This window comes from Enhydra lutris, unplaced genomic scaffold (assembly GCF_002288905.1).
Source record: "Enhydra lutris kenyoni isolate GAN:26980312 unplaced genomic scaffold, ASM228890v2 scaffoldscaffold1, whole genome shotgun sequence".
Taxonomy (NCBI): domain Eukaryota; kingdom Metazoa; phylum Chordata; class Mammalia; order Carnivora; family Mustelidae; genus Enhydra; species Enhydra lutris.
In genome coordinates, this window is record NW_019154085.1 from 90,869,604 (window position 1) to 90,889,470 (window position 19,867).

The 19,867-nt window shown below is 33.5% G+C and overlaps 1 protein-coding gene across 1 annotated transcript in view; it reads left to right on the plus strand.

Moving 5' to 3' along the window:
• LOC111140884 (LDL receptor related protein 1B) overlaps nt 1-19,867 on the plus strand; it is a 1,957,146-nt gene that overhangs the window by 1,825,542 nt on the left and 111,737 nt on the right. The window contains exons 77-80 of the mRNA XM_022493131.1: nt 150-269; nt 1,883-2,124; nt 18,116-18,339; nt 19,073-19,179. Coding sequence (XP_022348839.1) covers nt 150-269; nt 1,883-2,124; nt 18,116-18,339; nt 19,073-19,179 — 693 coding nt within the window. The remainder of the gene's footprint in view (nt 1-149; nt 270-1,882; nt 2,125-18,115; nt 18,340-19,072; nt 19,180-19,867) is intronic.

Consider the following 19,867-nt stretch of genomic DNA (forward strand, 5'->3'; position numbering starts at 1 on the left):
AATCATATACTTGAGAGTTTTAGAAGGACAATAAAAGAAATAGAAATAAGTTGAAGGAAGAAAAGTAAATTTGTCTTTTTTTAAATGTGGAAAGAACAGAAACGGAAATTGGAGGTATGATGATGCTATTTGGAGCTCTTCTCTTCTAGATCTTAATGAATGTTTGGTGTTTGGCACATGTTCCCACCAATGTATCAATATGGAAGGGTCATATAAATGTGTGTGTGACCAGAATTTTCAGGAAAAGAATAACACCTGCATAGCAAAAGGTAAGGTTATAACAGTTATTTCAAATTCTATTATAACTGCTATAAATATCTTATGGGGAAAACAATGTTTCATATTATATTTTAGCAATAGCTCCATGCCTGAAAATATAACAAAATCTCTTTTTAATATTGGCTAATTTGCGAAATTGGTTTGTTGTCATTCTTAATCTAATCTGGGATGATTTATAGACATGATTATCAAATATGTGGTTATTGTTAAAACCACTTTCATGTTTGAAAAATCTGTCAGAAGAAGGGAAAAGTTTACAAGCCAACGTGATAGAATATGAAGCATCTCTCTTTATGGCCTGCTCTCAGTGTATATGAAAAATATTATTATATAATGGATAAAAATAACAGTTTAAAGGGTTAAAGGTTAGCACTATAAGGAGAATGGAATTTTGAGTAAGAATTTAAAAGGTTTTGAAATAAAATCATGCTTTAATTCAGACCTCCTTTACTTAGAAATATCATTTTTAAAACTTAAACAGGTATTTGGGACTTTTTTGGTTATGAATTTTTGTGCTCTGGTTTTTACTAAATAATATTATAACAAATATTATTAAGTTACGGGACATGATTGGACATTGTTAATAAAACAGTTATTACAGGTGGAAAACAACATGATGTAGTGGATTAAGGATGGGCTAGAGAGGTAAATGTACTTGAATTTGAATCCTAGCATTATGCCTTTATGATCTGTAGCCTTGGGGAAGTTATGAAACTCTTTGAGTCTCAGTTCTTCATCTGTAAAATGGAAATATGAATCTCTACTTCCTATAAGTGGAGGAGATAAATTATGAAAGTTGTAGAATAGTGCCTGCCATAGAGTAGATAAACATAACCAAGTGAGAACCATTAAACCCATAGGGCTGAACTAGAATTCATAGTCTATTTTTTCTAATTTGCAGATAGTGTATATATAATTCAATCGTCATGGTCTCATTAATAATTTATTTAATATATTAACAATTCACTTTAGGGTTTTACTTGTCTCAATATACAAATGACATTAGTATTTTATTGTAGGTGTCAAAACTTCAGATTACAGGGATCCGCTAGCAAGATCCTAAATAATATTGACATGATATTTAAATCTAGTAAATCCTGATATATTTTTATAATAAAATTAGAAGAATATTTGAGATATATGAATATTAGAAGAAGACTCTCCCCCTCTTAATTTTCATTTCTTAACCTAAGAAAATGATGAATTGGATGCATAAACTAAATGGTCAGGAATGTTTGAGGCTTAATGAGTACACAAACATAACATCTGAATATTGAGGATCAAAGCATTAGAACATAATGTATTGCAATTTATCAAATAGAAATCCCTCTTTATGAAAAGAATATCTAGCACAAATACCTGATTCCTAGCCATAAGGTAAGCTGTGTCTTGGGAAAACCTACATCAATAACTCTCATTAAGTTTAGGTAAGTGTGTTTTAGAAATAAGTCACGGAGACTATAGTATGGTACAAAGTTGGTTGATTTTTATTGAACAAGAAACTGTTAAGAATAATAATTCAAGATAATTTAAAAGTACAATTATTGCTTTTACATTAGTTGAAATTTACTTTATTTTTGTATTTTATTATAATAATCTCCAGGCTCTGAAGATCAAGTTCTCTACATTGCTAATGACACTGATATCCTGGGTTTTATATATCCATTCAACTACAGTGGCGATCATCAACAAATTTCTCATATTGAACATAATTCAAGGATAACAGGGATGGATGTATATTATCAAAGAGATATGATTATTTGGAGTACTCAGTTTAATCCAGGCGGAATTTTCTACAAAAGGATCCATGGCAGAGAAAAAAGGCAAGCAAACAGTGGCTTGATTGTAAGTAAATAACATTGACTATTTGAAGGCTCATACTTTTCCACCTCCCTATTTTTTTTATCTATCAATCACAATATCTGATTATAGGAGGTAATTAATATGTACAGTTATTTCTCCCAATAATCTACCTAAACAGAAATCAAGAATTTCCCTACTTTATTCTCACAGCTGCATATAATTTAATTGCATGATATTATGTTTTTCTTTAAGTACCTTTGCTTTAGCTATGTAAGAATGGTAATGAATAATACCTAATATTTCTAGTACATTTTATGTTTTATATTATTTAACATTATATAATGTGAGTTTTTTTCACTATGAAATGAGGTTGGGAATCATTACTTTGTTTTCATGTTAGAAAATAAACTTAAAATATGCAGGGAATATTATTTCATTTTGAACAATATCGGAAATACACCACTCTTCTAGGGCAAGAGATCAACTCAATTGTGTAACCATTTCTTCTGACTCCTGATAACTATATTTCAGGGAACATCCAAAACAGAGTGATATTATTTGCTGGTGTATGATGGACATGTTGATTACCATGGTTATTCCTTTTGAGAAAAATAAACTAGAGCATTTGTTTAGATTTGTGGTTGTAGACTACTTTTTTTTTTTTTTTTTTTTAGGGCATGTAAATTATTGTGTATTTTGTATTTTGAGGTAACAGGGGAGAAAAATGACAGATAAATACTTATTTTTATGAGGCCTGGCCCATTCCCATACAACCAAAAAGTCAAGTGCTGTCACAGTAGGATATAATTGAATCTTTGTATTTGAAAAGAATCAGAGGAACCTATCTGGAAGTACTTACTATCCTTTGTGGTAGTATCGCCCATAAAGATTTGAACTGCATGAATACCATTTGATAGAAATCTGGAACACATTTTTATCAGGTAGATAGCTGTACTCTGGTTTTAATGAAGTTATATTACCTTTCTAATTCAGGTTAGATCAAATTCACTGTGAGCCAAAAAAAAAAAAATATATATATATATATATATATATCAGACCTATTTCTTCAAGTCGTCCCCTGCCAAACACAGTGAGCATTACACAATACCTTTAAGTTACATAAAGAACAGTTCTAGGAGAGAGCCATAAAATTTAGTAGATCCCTCTGCCTTCCTTCACTTACTCACTTGCTATCAGACTAGAAAGCTGGTTCAGTCTTGGCTAGCTTTAGCTTTCATTACCTGTGGAACACAAGTCTGCTTTGCAAACACTTTGTTCCTAAGGTAACTGTTATTAATGAAGTTTTGAAGAGTATGTACTATGGAGTTACCTTGCCTGGGTTTTTAATCTTGTGTGTATAAATATACAGGAACTGTTAACTATGTTTACAGCCCCTGGCACATGACAAGTGCCTCTAGAGGCTTGCTATTAATGGGGTGATGACCACAATGATGCTTCTGATGATGCCGACGATAGTGCTGGTGATTGACAAGATGTTCTTCTCTAAGATGCATATAATTACATGAAAATTATTTACAACTTAATTTTCTCTGAATTTTATTTTCTAAAAATACATCTTTCATTTGGTAGAAATTTTTCAGTGAAAAGTACTGGATAATTATTTTAGTTTTATCTGGGGAGATTAATAATTAATATATAACCAGTATCTTCTAGTGAAAAAAGTTTATTTTAAACCCAAAGCCAAATTTGCTTACAGTTAGATAACTGTTTTTATTCTTGTACATAGAAATATATAAATGTGTATGTTTTATTTGTATTATATATATTTACCTGTATATATCTCTTTTTTTTTTTAATTTTTGTTTGTTTGTTTTTTGAGAGAGAGCGAGCATGAGATGGGGAAAGGGGAGAGAGAGAGAGAAGGAGAAGGAGACTTCCCACTGAGCAGGGAGCCAGGACTCTGTGATCGTGACTTGAGACCCCAAGGCAGAAGCTTAACTGACTGAGTCACCCAGGCTTCCCCTTATATATTTTAATTTTTAATTTTATAACTGTGGTATAGAATCTTTTGTAAATGATGGCAAAGCTACTAGATTAGTCTTTTGCTAATAGGATATGAAACTTCATTTTGTCTTTTTTTTTAATTTAAATTCAATTAGCCAAGGTAATTGTAATGATTACATATGTTATATCTTCTAGACTTTGTTTTTCTGTCTCTTTTCAGACTTACTCATGAAAGACAGGATTCATTAGGAAGAAAGTGGGTAACACTAGGGTGCAGTTTCTAAGACTCCATCATAGCTAATCAAATGTCAAGATTATAAGATTGGAACCTCTGAGCCATGAGTTTTACGACCATGTTCTTAGCCACTCAGCATTCCATAGAAGTTCCAATCAAGGCATTGCAAACAAAATAAAACAAAACTTAAGACTATACAGATGAGGGCAGTTATTTGCTTCCTAAATCTTTTTGTAATCCTGATTCCTCAATATTATAAATATTGGAATAAGTCCATTCTGACATTCTTAATAATTAATATGCATTCTTAGATGAGTAAATGACTCATTTATGGCCATGCAGCTAAAATGTAACCAAATTTAGACTTTAACTTGAAAGAATAGTTACGTCTCTGAGTCTCAACTTACTTACCTCAAAAACAACTATCATATTGAAGTAGAAGATTTCTAAAGCCCCTTTCAGATAGTAAATATATATGATTTCCAAAAGATGTGTGACATAGTTTATGTCTATCTAGTTGTTTACCTGGAAAATTTGTTTTTATTCCTCTGAAGTCCAGCTATGGATAAAGATTTGATTTTTTTTTTTATCCCGCTGAATTACTCTGCAATGTATGGTATCTGTTTTTTTATCAGTCATCAGCTAGTCATCCAGTAGTTTAATGTGCATACAATCTATTGCATCTTCTCAGTTTTGACACAATGCCAGGAATGGCCAGCAATGCCTGTACCAACAGATGAAAGATTACTAAGCAAACTTTGCTGTGAAAGGAGAGAAGAAAGCAAGGAGGTCTTCACTCAGAAATGAAGACACTTTGCTCTTCACTTGCTTTTATTGGTCCTTCAGGATAATCACAAATCCTTATCATTGTTTCTCAAGCAGGGGATGTTGACCTGGGGTTTTACTGAAACTGGGAGGATCTATTTACAGGAAAGATACAATGCTTGGGGTACCTGGATGGCTTAGTCCTTAAGCATCTGTCTTCAGCTCAGGTCATGATCCCAGGGTTCTGGGATTGAGCCCCACACCAGGCTCCCTATTGGGTGAGAAGCCTACTTCTCCTTCTCGCACTCCCCCTGCTGTGTTCCCTCTCTAGCTGTGTTTCTCTCTGTCAAATAAATAAATAAAATCTTTAAAAAAAAAAAAAAGATACGGTATGCTAATTGAGCCCCACACCAGGCTCCCTATTGGGTGAGAAGCCTACTTCTCCTTCTCGCACTCCCCCTGCTGTGTTCCCTCTCTAGCTGTGTTTCTCTCTGTCAAATAAATAAATAAAATCTTTAAAAAAAAAAAAGATACGGTATGCTAATTGCGTGTTCTACTAAACAGAGTCTAAGGGACAGTGCATATATCTCTTAGATCACAGGGCAGCCAGCAGTCTGAGCTAAGAAAGGTTAGGGGAAGGTAACTCCCCATGACATTCCAATTATCGAGTGATCACACAAGGCTTGGTGTTCCAAAGGCTTACACCCTTTTCCTAAACCCTCTGTCACCCCCAGCAGCCTCTGTGTTAACATTTTAGCAAGGCAGATATTATGGCTGATTTCATAACCCCAGCCATATTATGGCTGATTTTCATAACCCTCTACATAACCCCAACAACACAAATAGTAAATGATACTGACTTGTGAATTCCCCACCCGGGGGAAAATGAAACTCAAAGATTTTTCCCTGAGCTGAATATGGAACATCGGTTTCCATTTCTGAACCAAGGGGTGAAAGAAAGAAAAATACAAAAATCAAACTATGGGTACTTTAGTTAAATCCCCATTATCAGTGAAACAAATGGAAGAAATTAGCCATGGGATATTAGGATGTCTTGAAAGCACGTTCAGAGAAACTGAAAATATTGGCATATTTCCATCTCAGTAAAGAAAATATGTTGTATCAGAAATCAGAAGAATATTAGTCAGACAACTAAATGTTAACTGAAGTCCATTCCAAAGGAAGGTAATTTTCAATATGATTTTTTTTGGAAGTCGTGAAGGGAATACTCTTCTGTAATCTGTGAAAATGGCTTGAATAGTAATTATGATTATAAATTTAAATTTCAAATACAGTCTAAGTTATTTATAGATAGAAATGCTTATGATTTTCTAGTCCCCTGGGCTATACAAAATGGATGGATTTTTTTTTTCCTTTAAGAAAATTAAATAATTTAAAACTTAAAAGGCTGACATGATTCAATCTATATGTGAAGCATAATGAGATTTCTGAATTTGAATTTTAGTAGTCAGAACAGAATATGATAGCATTATACAATTGTGCATACTTTCTGGCAATTTATCATTTCTAGTATAAAATGTTGTACAGCAAAGTACATGATGACAAGCACTATAAAATAGGTCAATGCTTGGAGAAATGCAAATGATTTTAAAAATACAGATTAGATTTTTACCATTAAAGAGCTAAATATTCCAGAGCAAAACAAATGGTTTATCTGATCTACCTAATTTTGAGAAGTGAAAATGAGATACCATTTTTGGCATATTCTCTATTATGCAAAAGAGGGTTTCAGAATGAACATGCTTATAGTTTTATTCATTAATAATCATATCTTTTCTTCAGTAAGTTGATTAGGCAATTATTTTTCCCTGAAAGCTTTTAAGAAATATCCAGCTAAGTTTTATTTAATAGCTTTCCATCTTTAATTGGGGTCCTAGCTATAAACCACAAACCCCCATATATGGGTTTGTGTGTACATCACACACACACACACACACACACACACATACATGCACACACACACAAGTGCAGAGGTATGCAGGTGTGCTCACAAATAAGTTTATGTGTGTATATGTGTGTACACAAGTTTTGTCAAAAACAAAGTCTTGTTTTAGGACTTTGGAAACTAGTAGAAATTGATAGTTTCTTTTTCCATTTTTTAATTTATTTTTATAAATTTATGGTAATCTTTATAACTTTACCTTGAAATTATCTACACTTACTTGTCAAGAATACTTTTCAAACCATCTGAGTTTATTCAAACCGTTTAACAACAAAAATCATTTATTCTGATTTCTTTGGAAAAAATATAAAACTATCAAATCATTAGGTTATTGCCATGTTGTGACTTGATTATTGCTGATTGCATAAGACAGGCATTCCACAATATATGTTGATTGGCGTTAAATGGTTCTGTAACAGTTGTGATCAATATTTAAAGTTTTATTGAACATAGATCTTGTAGGACTACATAAAGCATAAGATTCCTCAATTAATAATCCTGAGGATATTGTTGAACATATTGTACAGCATTTTAAGGTGAACCAGTCAAGTTTTTCATTCATACCCAAAGCTTTATTTAAGAAATTCTGTTTGTTAGGTTTAGTATTGTGTTCCTAGGATACAAAATGATAACAGAGTCTTATTCTTATGATGCTTATATTTTGCGGAACAAAGACAATGTCAAGTAAACTCATAAATAAATAAATAAATACCAAAAATTCCAATTTTGAAAATTATATTGAAGGAAATACAGAATAGACCAAGAAAGAAAAACTCAGATGTTGTTAAGACTTCTTTGAATAGGATGATCCATAAAGGCCCATTGAAAGAGATTTGAGCAAAGACCTAAAAGATGAGGAGAAAGTAATGTTATTTACGTATAAGACAGCTACTTTACATTTATGTAGGGAATGGATTTGGTGGGAGAAAATCTGGAACAGAAAGAGATCACATAGGAGGATTGTGCTCCAAGTTGGTGCAAAAATAGTGGAGGTTACAATATTATAGTCTCAGTGAAATGGGATGGAGAGAGTAGAAGTTTAACAAAGCTTGCAAATAGAATGGATATAAAAAATGAGTATAGGAAGGACCTAAGACCTAGATTTTACAACTTGATGAATAGGGAAAATAATAAATTCTGGGTTCAGTTTCAGTCATGGTAAATCTGAGATCCAAGTGAGGGGTTGTAAAAAATCCAAGTGAGTTGTCAAATAGTCAATGGTGTATTCAAGGCTTGATCTTAGTCTCTGGATTAGAGATTTTAAGGAATAGAAGAATAGAGGAGATGTCTAGAACATGAAGCCTGACTAGATTACCAAGAAGAGAGTACAGGTGACATAAAGAAGCACTGGAACCAAACTCTGAAGCCAGATTAAAATGACAACAGTGAGTGGGAAGTGCATTAGGAGAATAGAAGAAATCGTGGTGTCACAGAAACTAAGATAGGAGACTATTTTGAGAAAGAGATTGAGCTTATATTTCTAGCACTGCCAAAAGATCGAGGAAATGAGGACAAGGAGGTGTTCAGTAAGTTTTGTGACATATTAATTAAGGCCCTTGATAAATGCTGAAAGTTGCAGAGGAAGCAGACATCAGAGAACACTCAGTGCTTCTACGTCAGTGGTCCTCAGCTGAGAATGATGCCCCACTGCAGGGGACATTTGGCAATGTCTGGAGATATTTTTTTATTGCCACAACTGAGGTGTGCTGCTAATCTTTGGTGAGTATAGTAGAGGCCAGCGAGACTGCTTAGAACTCTACGGTACATAGGCTAGCTCCATATAACAAGGAATGATCCTGACTGAAATGTCAAAAGTTGAGAAACCGTTTTCTACATAGTAACATCAGTCTTTCCAAACAAACTTTAAGTAGATCTTTTGTGTCTGTTACATCATTTTATGTAATAATAACCCTGAAATAGAAAATGATTCTAAGATGAGTCACCGATATAGTTATTCTTTTATTGGTCTCTTACTTTCTCTCACACCTGAGTCTTTTTTACTTCATCATTTCTCCTTCTCTCTGAATATTAGAATGCATGTAGGCCCTGACCATGATCCTCTTTTTTCTACCTTTTCTCACTTCCTTATAAAGTTTACATAGTTTAATGGTTTAACATGTACCTGCATGCTAACAACTACCAAATTGCTATCAGGCTCTGTTCAACTGTTTACTTTGCTTTTTCTTTTAGAGTTTTTAAAGATTTATTTATTTATTTTAGAGACAGAGAATGCACTTGAGTAGGGGGAGGGACAGAGGGAAATAATCTTTAAGCAGACTCCCCAGGGATAGGGAGTTAGGGTAGTTTTAAAAATGTTCCCAAAGTAGCATGCCTAAAAATAAACTTCTCTTGATTGACAAAATCTACTTTCTCAGTCTCATTTAATGACAAATTAAATTTGCTCAAAGTAAAAATCTTGGAGTTACAAGGAGCCCAAGTGACTCAGTGGGTTAAATGGTTGAGTCTTGGTTTTGGTGCAGGTCATGATCTCAGGGTGTAAGATTGAGTCCCGCATGGGGCTTCTGCACTCAGCAGAGAATCTGCTTCAGGATTTTCTCTCCCTCTGCCCCTTTACCTCCAAAATAAATAAATAAATCTTTTAAAGAATCTTTGCGTTACTATTGGTCCTTCTTCTTTCATAATTCCCAAATCAGGCCATCCTGTTGAATGTACCTTCAACATATTCTAGGAGCTAACTACCTTACATCAGCTTGACTTTAAGTACCTACTTTTGAACCACTATCATTTTTCTTCTGATTTAGTGCAGTAGCCTCCTAACTGGTCTTTTTACTTTCTTAATCACTGCACAATTGCCAGAATACATCTTCTAAGACATAAATTAGATCACATGACATCTCTGATCAAAGATATTTAGTGGTTCCCCATTAGAAAAGACAAATTTCTCATGTCTTGCAAGGATTTAAAAGATCTGGTCTCCTCTCTGACTTCCTCTCCTTTAATTTCTCCCTTACTCTTCTCTAGGGATGCTTTGGTATTTGTAAAACCCATCAGTACCTATTAATGTAAGGTCTTTTCTGAAATGTTCTCTTGGCCGAAATGTTCTTAGGTTGGATATCCTGTATCGCTCAATTCCTAAATTTCTTCAAGAATTTGCTCAAATGCCATCTACTGAATGCATAATGTATTGGTAATTGCAATCTACTGTTCCACTCCCACCATGGATCCTCAACACAATACTTTTTTTTTTTTCACTCTCACAGTGCATATCTTTGTTAAATTGTTATATGATTTACTTGCCTATTATGTTTATTATCTACTCTGTAACTTTCTTTGCTGTAAGTAAATTTTGATGGCAGTTATTTTTGCTGTTTTGACCATTACTATATGTAATCCTAACATCTAGAATAGGATCTGTCATAAAGTAGGTACATAATATTTTTAAAGAGTTAAAAACAGTGAATTAATTGAAAATCTTTGGTATACATTACAATAGTGTATTGATCTTGAAAGTTATACTTTACAATTTATTCTTCTCATCCTTCGTATTCAATTCATCATAAGATTAAATATTTTTATCTCCAGATATATTCCATTTTATCCACTTTTGTCTCATTAAAACTTAGATTAAAATTCCACATTTTCATTTCTGAAATCCATTGAGTAAATCTCCTTTGATTATCCTGTATCTACTTCTCATCCCCAGTCCTAAGCCATTCTCCACACTATAGCCAAAATAATTTTAAAATATTAATATAATCATCATATCTCTCTCACTTAAATCTTCCCAATGGATTTTCATTGAATACTCATTGGTTTATAAGCCTCTCTATGATATTCCATCTCATCTTTCACCACACCCTTCCCATTGCCTTACACACCTATGAACATATACATATATATCCACAAACACTCATTTTTTTCCTAGCCATTAAATACACCATATTTAATTTCCAGTAATGCAACTTGATTTCAGAATCTTCAGAATCTTCAGGCTCTTTCCTTTGCCTCTCTTAATTATCCTGGTAAGCAGAAGCTCCTTTATTCAGAAGACATTGTTTTCATTATCATTGCAGTCATTAACATTGGTCTTGCTTAGACATTATAGATCTTAGCCTACATAAACTTTTCTTTTTATGAGTCTTTCAAAATTGAACCAACTGTTACTTTTTGAAGGGACAAGCCACAGAAAGATTGACTGTCATCTAAAGAATGTCAGTTGAATGACTAGGAAATTCCTTCAAGGTGGCTTCATGATTACTCCAGGTTCTGTTTGGATCTCGGAACTGGAATGGTAGGGAGTAGTAAGACAGTAGGAAACTAATTTTAATGAAGCTAGCCAGAAAATGATGTATGAAACTCAGCATTATGTATTATTTACACACACACACACACACACACACACACACACACACATTTACAATCCGAATATATTTGAAGTAGGAGCTACATTGAATTACAAGAGCCCAGTGTATTTATTCAAGTATATAACATAGAGTGTTATGTAAGTTTTAGGTGTACAATATAATGAATGATTCAACAATTCTATACACTAGTCAGAGGTCATCACGTGATAAGTAAACTCTTAATCCTCTTCACCTATTTCACCAATCCCCCTACCCACTTTAGCAACCACTACTTTGTTTTCTATGTTTAAGACGGGTTTTTTTCATCTCTTCTCTTTGCTCAATTGTTTTGTTTCTTAAGTTTTACATTTGAGTGGAAATCCTATGGTATTTTTTTTCTGACTCATTTCACTTAACATTATACCCTCTAGATCAATGCATGTTGTTGCAAAATCTTTTTTATATCTGAGTTATATTCCATTGTATATATACACCACATCTTTTTCCATCCATCTATGGATGGACACTCAGGTTGCTTCCATATCTTGGTTATTGTAATAATGCTGCAATAAACATAGGGGCGCATTTTTGAATTAGTGTTTTAGTTTTATTTCAGTAAATGCACACTAGTGGAATTACTGGATCATATGGTGATTCTATTTTTAATTTTGGGGGGAACCTCTATACTGTTTTCCACAGTGGCTGTACCAATTTGAATTCCCACCAACAGTGCAAGAGGGTTCCTTTTTCTCCACATCCTTACCAACATTTGTTGTTTCTGGTGTTTTTGATCTTAGCCATTCTCACAGGCATGAGGTGATATTGTGATTTTGATTTGCATTTTCCTAATGATTCGTGCATCTTTTCATGTGTCTATTGGTCATCTGTATGTCTTCTTTGAAAATGTGTCTTTCTATGTCCTCTACCCAAATTTTAATTGAATTATTTGGCATTTTGGTGTTGAGCTGTGTAAGTTCTTTATACAAAAGCTCTTTACAGGAGCCAAATTTGTACATAAAGAGCTTTTGTATAAAGAACTTATACAGCATATGCATATATCTATATCCTACATATACTGAATATTTCTGTTCATTCACAAGATGCTTACTTAATGATTTTGGAGACAGTATAAACATTTGCTTCTGTGATTCTTTTTCTATGTGTTTATTGCTATTGTAACTCCCTTTTTTATTGATACATGATTTATCCGATAAGTTCAACTTCTTTTGTCTCTTTAAGGGATGGGCTGCAAACCAGCTATATGGGTAAAATAAATGAGTGATTTGACATAACATTAGGGACCCAGGTAAGAGGTCATATGCCTCTTGTTCCATTAAATCAGGGGGCAACAGCTGATTGACTCTGTTATTCTGGAATGTTGCCCTGCTTTTTATATACTATCTTATATACCCTTAGTTTTTAAGAAAAAAATAAACAACTTATCTTTTTTTTCTTTGTATTGTTGGTTTTTGATATAATGTTCAATGAATAATTAGTAGATGCTAAAAAAAAAAACCTTGATTTTAAGGTTATATCTCAAGTTTAAACTAAAATATACCTAAAAGTTTTATTTACTTGAACTTAAATTTAGTCCTCAATCTACCATCTTGCAATCTCTGCTTTCAGATAGCTCTGCTTCCCATCTCAAGTGTTACGCTTTTTTTTTTTTTAATTGTAAATGCCAGAATACACCTTTATTCCTTAATTCTAGGTCACTCACATAGGGGATGGTATCAAAATTACTCCCATAAATACCAACAAATTTTTCACATAATAATGCATGAAAATTCACTGTTAACATTAGATACATCCTTAAAGCTATGTAAAATGCAGGTTAATAGAATGTTTAATATTTTAAACTGTTATTTAATGTTTAGAATCTAAAAACTTTTACAGATAATCTAATCTAAAGCCTTTATTTATATATCAAATAATTTACAGAGAAACTAGAATTAGGTTTTATACCAAGCTTCTGCTTCCAAATTTAATGTGCTTTTTAATCTTCCATATTTTTTTTTACCTGATAGTGTGAAGAAGGTTTTCATGGCCAGTTTTGCTTTATTCTTGGAGGGGGGAGTGGTAAAAGATGAATGTGTTTAAAGAACACTAAGTATGCTAAAAAAAAAAAAAAAGATAAAGTCACATTCAATTTTGAGTCTATAATCCAAAGACAAATGTGGTCTCTTTTGGAAATTGTCCAAGAATTATATAGTTTCTTTTCCTCCCAAGAAGAGTTTTTTTTTTTTTTTTAATATTTCATTTATTTATTTGACAGACAGAGATCACAAGTAGGCAGAGAGGCAGGCAGAGAGAGGGGGGAAGCAGGCTCCCCACTGAGCAGAGAGCCCGATGTGGGGCCTGATCCCAGGATCCTGGGATCATGACCTGGAGCCAAAGGCTGAGGCTTTAACCCACCAAGCCACCCAAGTGCCCCTCCTCCAAGAAGAGTTTGTGCCAGGTGGACATGGTCTTAAGTTAGATAAATAGAGGTTTAAAATTACCCAGATTGAAATAATCTGTGCTTCAGAATAAATTGTAGGTAGAAACCAGGGATTTCCTTCCTAAAGTGTTTTAGGAACTCTTATACATTCTAGCTCCAAATATAACTTTTTCTTGGCTCTTTTTGGATTTCCCCATTGCTGTATGATCTTCTAGATTGAAATAATATATATCTACATATCTTATAATATTATTAAGCCATATAATTTAGTAATGTTCAGAATTTGCATAGTCATTATTTTACTTCTATTTCCTGGTTTATGAGAATTTAATCTGATTCATATATTATGGGCCAAGAGTGTAAATAGCTTTTTCATTTAGTGAAATGAAACACACACACACACACACACACACACACACACACACACATCTTTAGAGTGGTTTTACATCTTTTTTTAATAGTATTACATTACAGGATAATTAACTTTAGTAATATAAACCAAATTTTCTTTTCTTAGATAAAAAAATAACATAGATAAAATACGTGACTACTTCAATCTACCCTCATGTTAGCTGTATTTTCCTAAAGTATATTGTTAACTATAGGAAACTTTTTTAAAAAAGATGGCAGTATTTCCATGGTTCAAATGCTTGAAGTCCCACTTCATAGGTTTTCCTCTTTCCTTAATTTAAATCAAATGTCTCCAGTGACATATATCTTTTGTTTCCTGAAGCTGGAATTGTGACTGATACCTTACAATCCACAGTTATAAAGGATTAGTAGTTTAAAGTAGTAACCTCTAATTTTGTTACAATCAAGCTGCCAATTTTTCTGTAAGATTTAAGTGTTTCATTCATTGGACTAATATATCTCCACAAGGAAGAATGCCTCAGGCCTCAAAACTTTGGCTGTGTATTTAGAGAGCTTATTAGGAAAGATATCATCTGTCTGGAGAAAACAGTCAAAATGTGTCTTCCACTTTGTGCAACAATATGAGCAACATCTTTTGTTGTCAGGGTAACCACTTGCCTCTACAGTCTCTTCAACATGACATATTTCATTAGTGCCTCTAGCTTATAGGCCTGTCTAGTAAGCTGGCCAAAAGGGCAATGAGAGTTTTATATTTTATTTTTCTTTTGAATCTGATGTTTGTTTGTTTTGTTTTGTTTTTCACCTCTTTGTAAGCAAATTGCTTAGCTTTCCCATTTCTATTGTCCCATGTCAGACTCCATTCCACGCCCCAGAACCTCAGTTTACTTTTACTTTGCCCTTTTGTACTCACCTGTTTGATTTTGAACCTCTCCATAAATTCTCTTTTTATTGTATCAAGATCCAACAGGAATTTCTACCTTCCACTCTCCAGCCAACATCCATTTAATACAAGAGTCCCTTTTATATGGCTAATACTATTCACAATCCTGGTCAAGCTATGGGCAGTAGAGGGGGGTATTATTTCATTCCTATGGAGCCCATTATAAAGGGTGATTTTTTTTTAAGATTTTATTTATTTATTTGACACAGAGATAGAGAGATTACAAGTAGGCAGAGAGGCAGGCAGAGGAAGAGGGAGAAGCAGGCTCCCTGCTGAGCAGAAAGCCCTATGCAGAGCTTAATCCCAGGACCCTGAGACCATGACCTGAGCCAAAGACAAAGGCTTAACCCACTGAGCCACCCAGGTTCCCCGATAAATGGTGATTTGATATGATATAAAGGGTGATATGATTGCGGTCATAATTTCCTTGACAATAGGAGCATCCTGTTGCTTTCTCGTTATTGTTCTTTTTCTGTTCAGTTCTTTTCAGTGTTGAGAATCATTGAGCATTCGGTATGTTGTGAAATTGATGAAGATGAACATTGGGTAACATCTTCACCCTGATGCCACTATTCTCTGAGAATCATCTTGTCACTGGTGATTTATGTCCATAGGTTGAATTTATCGGGTGTGGCATCCTTTACCCCATACTCTAACTACTTTAGTTGATACTGGAATGACATTAGGGATTTCTTGATCAGGGAATCAGAGAGTAAATGTATAGATTTAAATGACCCATTGGTATATCTGTGCTTCTCATTGGAAAGTAACATTTTTCCCTTCCCCTAAGCCGTATTTTTTACCCTAGTAATGTGACATAAATCTGATTTATCCTTCTAGAATTTGCCATTAGTAGAATCTTCACAAACCTGCGTACTTGACAAAGTATCACTTAATCAATCTTCTGAATGTTCTATGAAAATAAAGAATTTGGGTTTTTAATTGTCCACAGTCCATGTGTAGAAGTATAGAATGGAAAGATAATCAGACATTTTTTTTTTTTTTAGAATGAGTAAAACAAAATGAAAATCCTAAATTCAAAAAGTGGAACTTTGCATGGAATTTGTCTTATTTTAGCAGGGATATTATTAGGATAAGAAATCATGTGTATATATTTACATCTGATAAAGGGAAACTAGGTATTTTTCCATGCTCATGCCAGATAACCAATATCATGTTTTTTTGCAAGCTGAGGGTTTGCTTTACTAGTGTTAGAAGATTATAAATAACTCCAACGAACTCTGAACAGCTTATAATGTTTATTTTCTCCATAGTCTGTCATATTTATGAATTTATGACTTACACTGACATATCCATGCCATTTGTTCATATATTTACTTTTAAACACTGCCAAATCTGGGGGGAAAATTACAGTTAATTTAAATACTGGAACATTTGAAAATAATTTTGTGGTTTACCCAGGACAAATATTTATGTTCTGCCCACCTGTGACTATTATTTATACTGTTTCTAAAGCATATTGTATTGCAGAGTGCTTTTTGTTAAACATCACTGAGCTATCACTGGGTAGATGGATAGTATCTATTGTTAGAGTTGAGAAATAGGTAACTATTCATAATTTCAGTTTTTAAATCAATATGTGAAAGGACTGATAATAAAAGTTGTTAGGAATTTCTATGGGTTCTGCGTTTAGTTCAGGCCGTATTTTCCTTCCTTGAGATCCCAGTAATCACACAGCAGGCAGTGGCTTGTAATTCTTGTTTATTGACATCTCATGTTCTTTTTTGAGTTTAGTTTCTCTTCTTTTAATCCAAGTCCACTCACTCCTTCAGTAAAATTTGTTCACTAGTAATTCACTCAAGAAACTATCATGTGTTAAAAACCATATTTCCACTGGTTGCCGGGTCCTAATGATGCTCTTACACATTGACCACATGTCTAGTCATAATCACCTTCAAATAATTGTTTCCATTTGTGATATAATACCCCTGGGTATCCTTTCTCACTTTTGGTTATGCACAATAAACTTGACCATGTCAAATTAATTATGACACTAGTTCCTACTAGAATTGTCCAAGTTAATTGAAGGGCACAGAGTGTATGTTATTTTCCTCACTGTCTATTTGCAAAGAACTCCTTTACCTCTCTGTCTTACAATAACTCAATAATACAATATAAAGCAGAAAATCCAAGCTTGTGCATTTAATATAAATGAGATATATTGTAACTTTCCTTAAAATATGTTTAAATAAAGTACCTTTCTAAATGTGTCCATATTTACTAATATTTTTTTCAATTTTTAAATCAAATTATATATGGTGAGAATGCAGAAAAACTGGAACTTCCTTAAATTGCTTAGAAGAGGTATATTGGTAAAAAACTTTTTGAAAAAAAAAAATGCTAGCTGTATCTACCCAAGCTAAGTATATGTATACCTTAAGACTCACCAATTCTATTCCTTGTTAAATACTCAACAGAAATGAATTTTTGTGTCCACCAAAATGCATGTACAAGAATATTCATGGCTTCAGTTCAGTGGCCTAAGGCTATAATAATCCAAATAGATATCATCAGTAAAATGGTGAAAAAACTGTTAGCATATTCATAAAATGAATGACTACCCATCATAAAAAAGTATTAGTAACTGACATATACAACACTATGAATGAATTTCATAGATACAATGTTGAATAAAAGAAGTCAGAAATAGAACAGTATGATACTATTTATATGGATTTCTTAAACTATTCTATTTTGTTAGACATCACAATTATGGTTAGTCTCAGAAGAATCCTGACTGGGAGAAGTCACAGGTGAACTGTCTACAATTCTAGAAATTGTCTAACAGGATGGTGTTTATACAAAGGCAGTGATAGGTTAAACTTCCATGAATATTGCAATTAAGATTTGTGGAAATTACAGTATCTATAAAAATTAAGAATAAAATGGAACATTTTAGATATTTTAAAAACCTGTGTAAAACACCTGACCATGTTGATATCATTCTCATACAATATTAATGTATACAGACCTCCCCTCCACTACTTTGCTTTTGAAAATACTGTGGTGTTGTTTTGTTTTCTTTCAGTGTCCTGAATTTAAAAGGCCCAGGGACATTGCAGTTGACTGGGTTGCTGGAAATATTTATTGGACTGATCATTCTAGAATGCACTGGTTCAGTTACTACACCACTCACTGGACCAGTCTGAGGTACTCTATCAATGTGGGGCAGCTGAATGGCCCCAACTGCACCAGACTCTTAACAAACATGGCTGGAGAACCCTACGCTATCGCCGTAAATCCTAAAAGAGGGTAGGTTAACAAGTTGACTATTTATATTTCTTGATACGCATATCCATTTTTAGGGATTGTTTTCCCACCTCTTCTCTGTAGTTTTCCTTCTGTAATAAATGTTCAACATGTAATAGATTCACAAGGCTTCTAAAATTTCCTCTACTTCTGTACAAGAGCATGAGCTTTTCACACCAAATCATGGCACAAAATACGTGTTTTCCTGAAAGCCTGCTGCATGATATATTCTATGTATGAATGTGTGTGTGTCTTATGTGGACATTTCAATAAACACATAACCAATATGGTTAACCTAAGATTGAATTTTCAAGACATTAACTATAATATTGAACGTATGAAGTATGGAGTATTAGTATTTTGGCCATTTGTGATAATAAAAGATGAAGGTGTACATATGAACAAATTTAAACAATTTTAACACAAATATTTCCTTTCCTTTGCTTGAATTGTTCCTTTTTGTACTCTTTTACTTTTTTCATTTATAGGCAATGACCTAAAAGGAAAATAGAGAAATGTTAAATTTTTTATTTAAAAATTTTTAATTAAAAATTTTTTATTAAAAAATAAATTGCTCTTATTGGACATTCCCTGTCTGTAGGTTTAGAGTTGGGTCCAGGAATCTTCATTTTCAGGGACTCAGGGGTGGTTCTGATGCACATGGTCTGAAGGGAAACTGTTTTGAGGAGCAGAGCTGAGTTAGCTGCAAGCTAATCCATTTGACTTGTCTCGTCAGGATGATGTACTGGACTGTCATTGGGGACCACTCCCACATAGAAGAAGCAGCCATGGACGGTACTCTGAGAAGAATTTTAGTACAAAAGAATCTGCAAAGACCCACAGGTATGATGTATTTCTGACACAGTCTAGAATGTGGAGCAATATGTTCAGCATATTAGTGTTACAATTCTTTCCAGGTTTGTTGGCAATATAATCATTTTTACAAGCAAGTAAAATAATTTATACTATCACTTTATGAAAGTCATTAACATTTCATGTTGTATTTTTCCAACTTGAAAGTTAAGGCCTTATCATATTGCCAGTGATATTATGGGGATATTATTTGAAAATTGCCTAAGTTGCAAGACCATTTGTAGGATTTCACATACATGGAATTTTGACAGTTTATAATGTATTAGGGTATTTTTACTGATATATGTTAATGATGCTGGGACAGATGATAATATTTCTAGAGGATCAGAAACTAAATGGGCAAAAAAAAAAAAAAAAAAAGAAAGAAACTAAATGGGCAAAGAGGTGGGAAAACAAATAATTTCTGTAAAAGGCAGACATCATGATTCCTTGCCCTTTCATTCACAGCTCTTTTTAATCAGGCTTTAATATCCCTCCCAGCTATGTCATCTAAGCTACCACTCCAAACTCCCTATACTCCTACAACTGCTCAGGAGCCTGCATGTTTTGTTCTACTTGCCTGTTTTTCTCCCATTGCATTTGCCTCCCAGGCTCCCCATCTAGAATGCCCTTCTGACTTCTGTGCACCCAGATGATTCTTACTCACCTTATAAGGTCT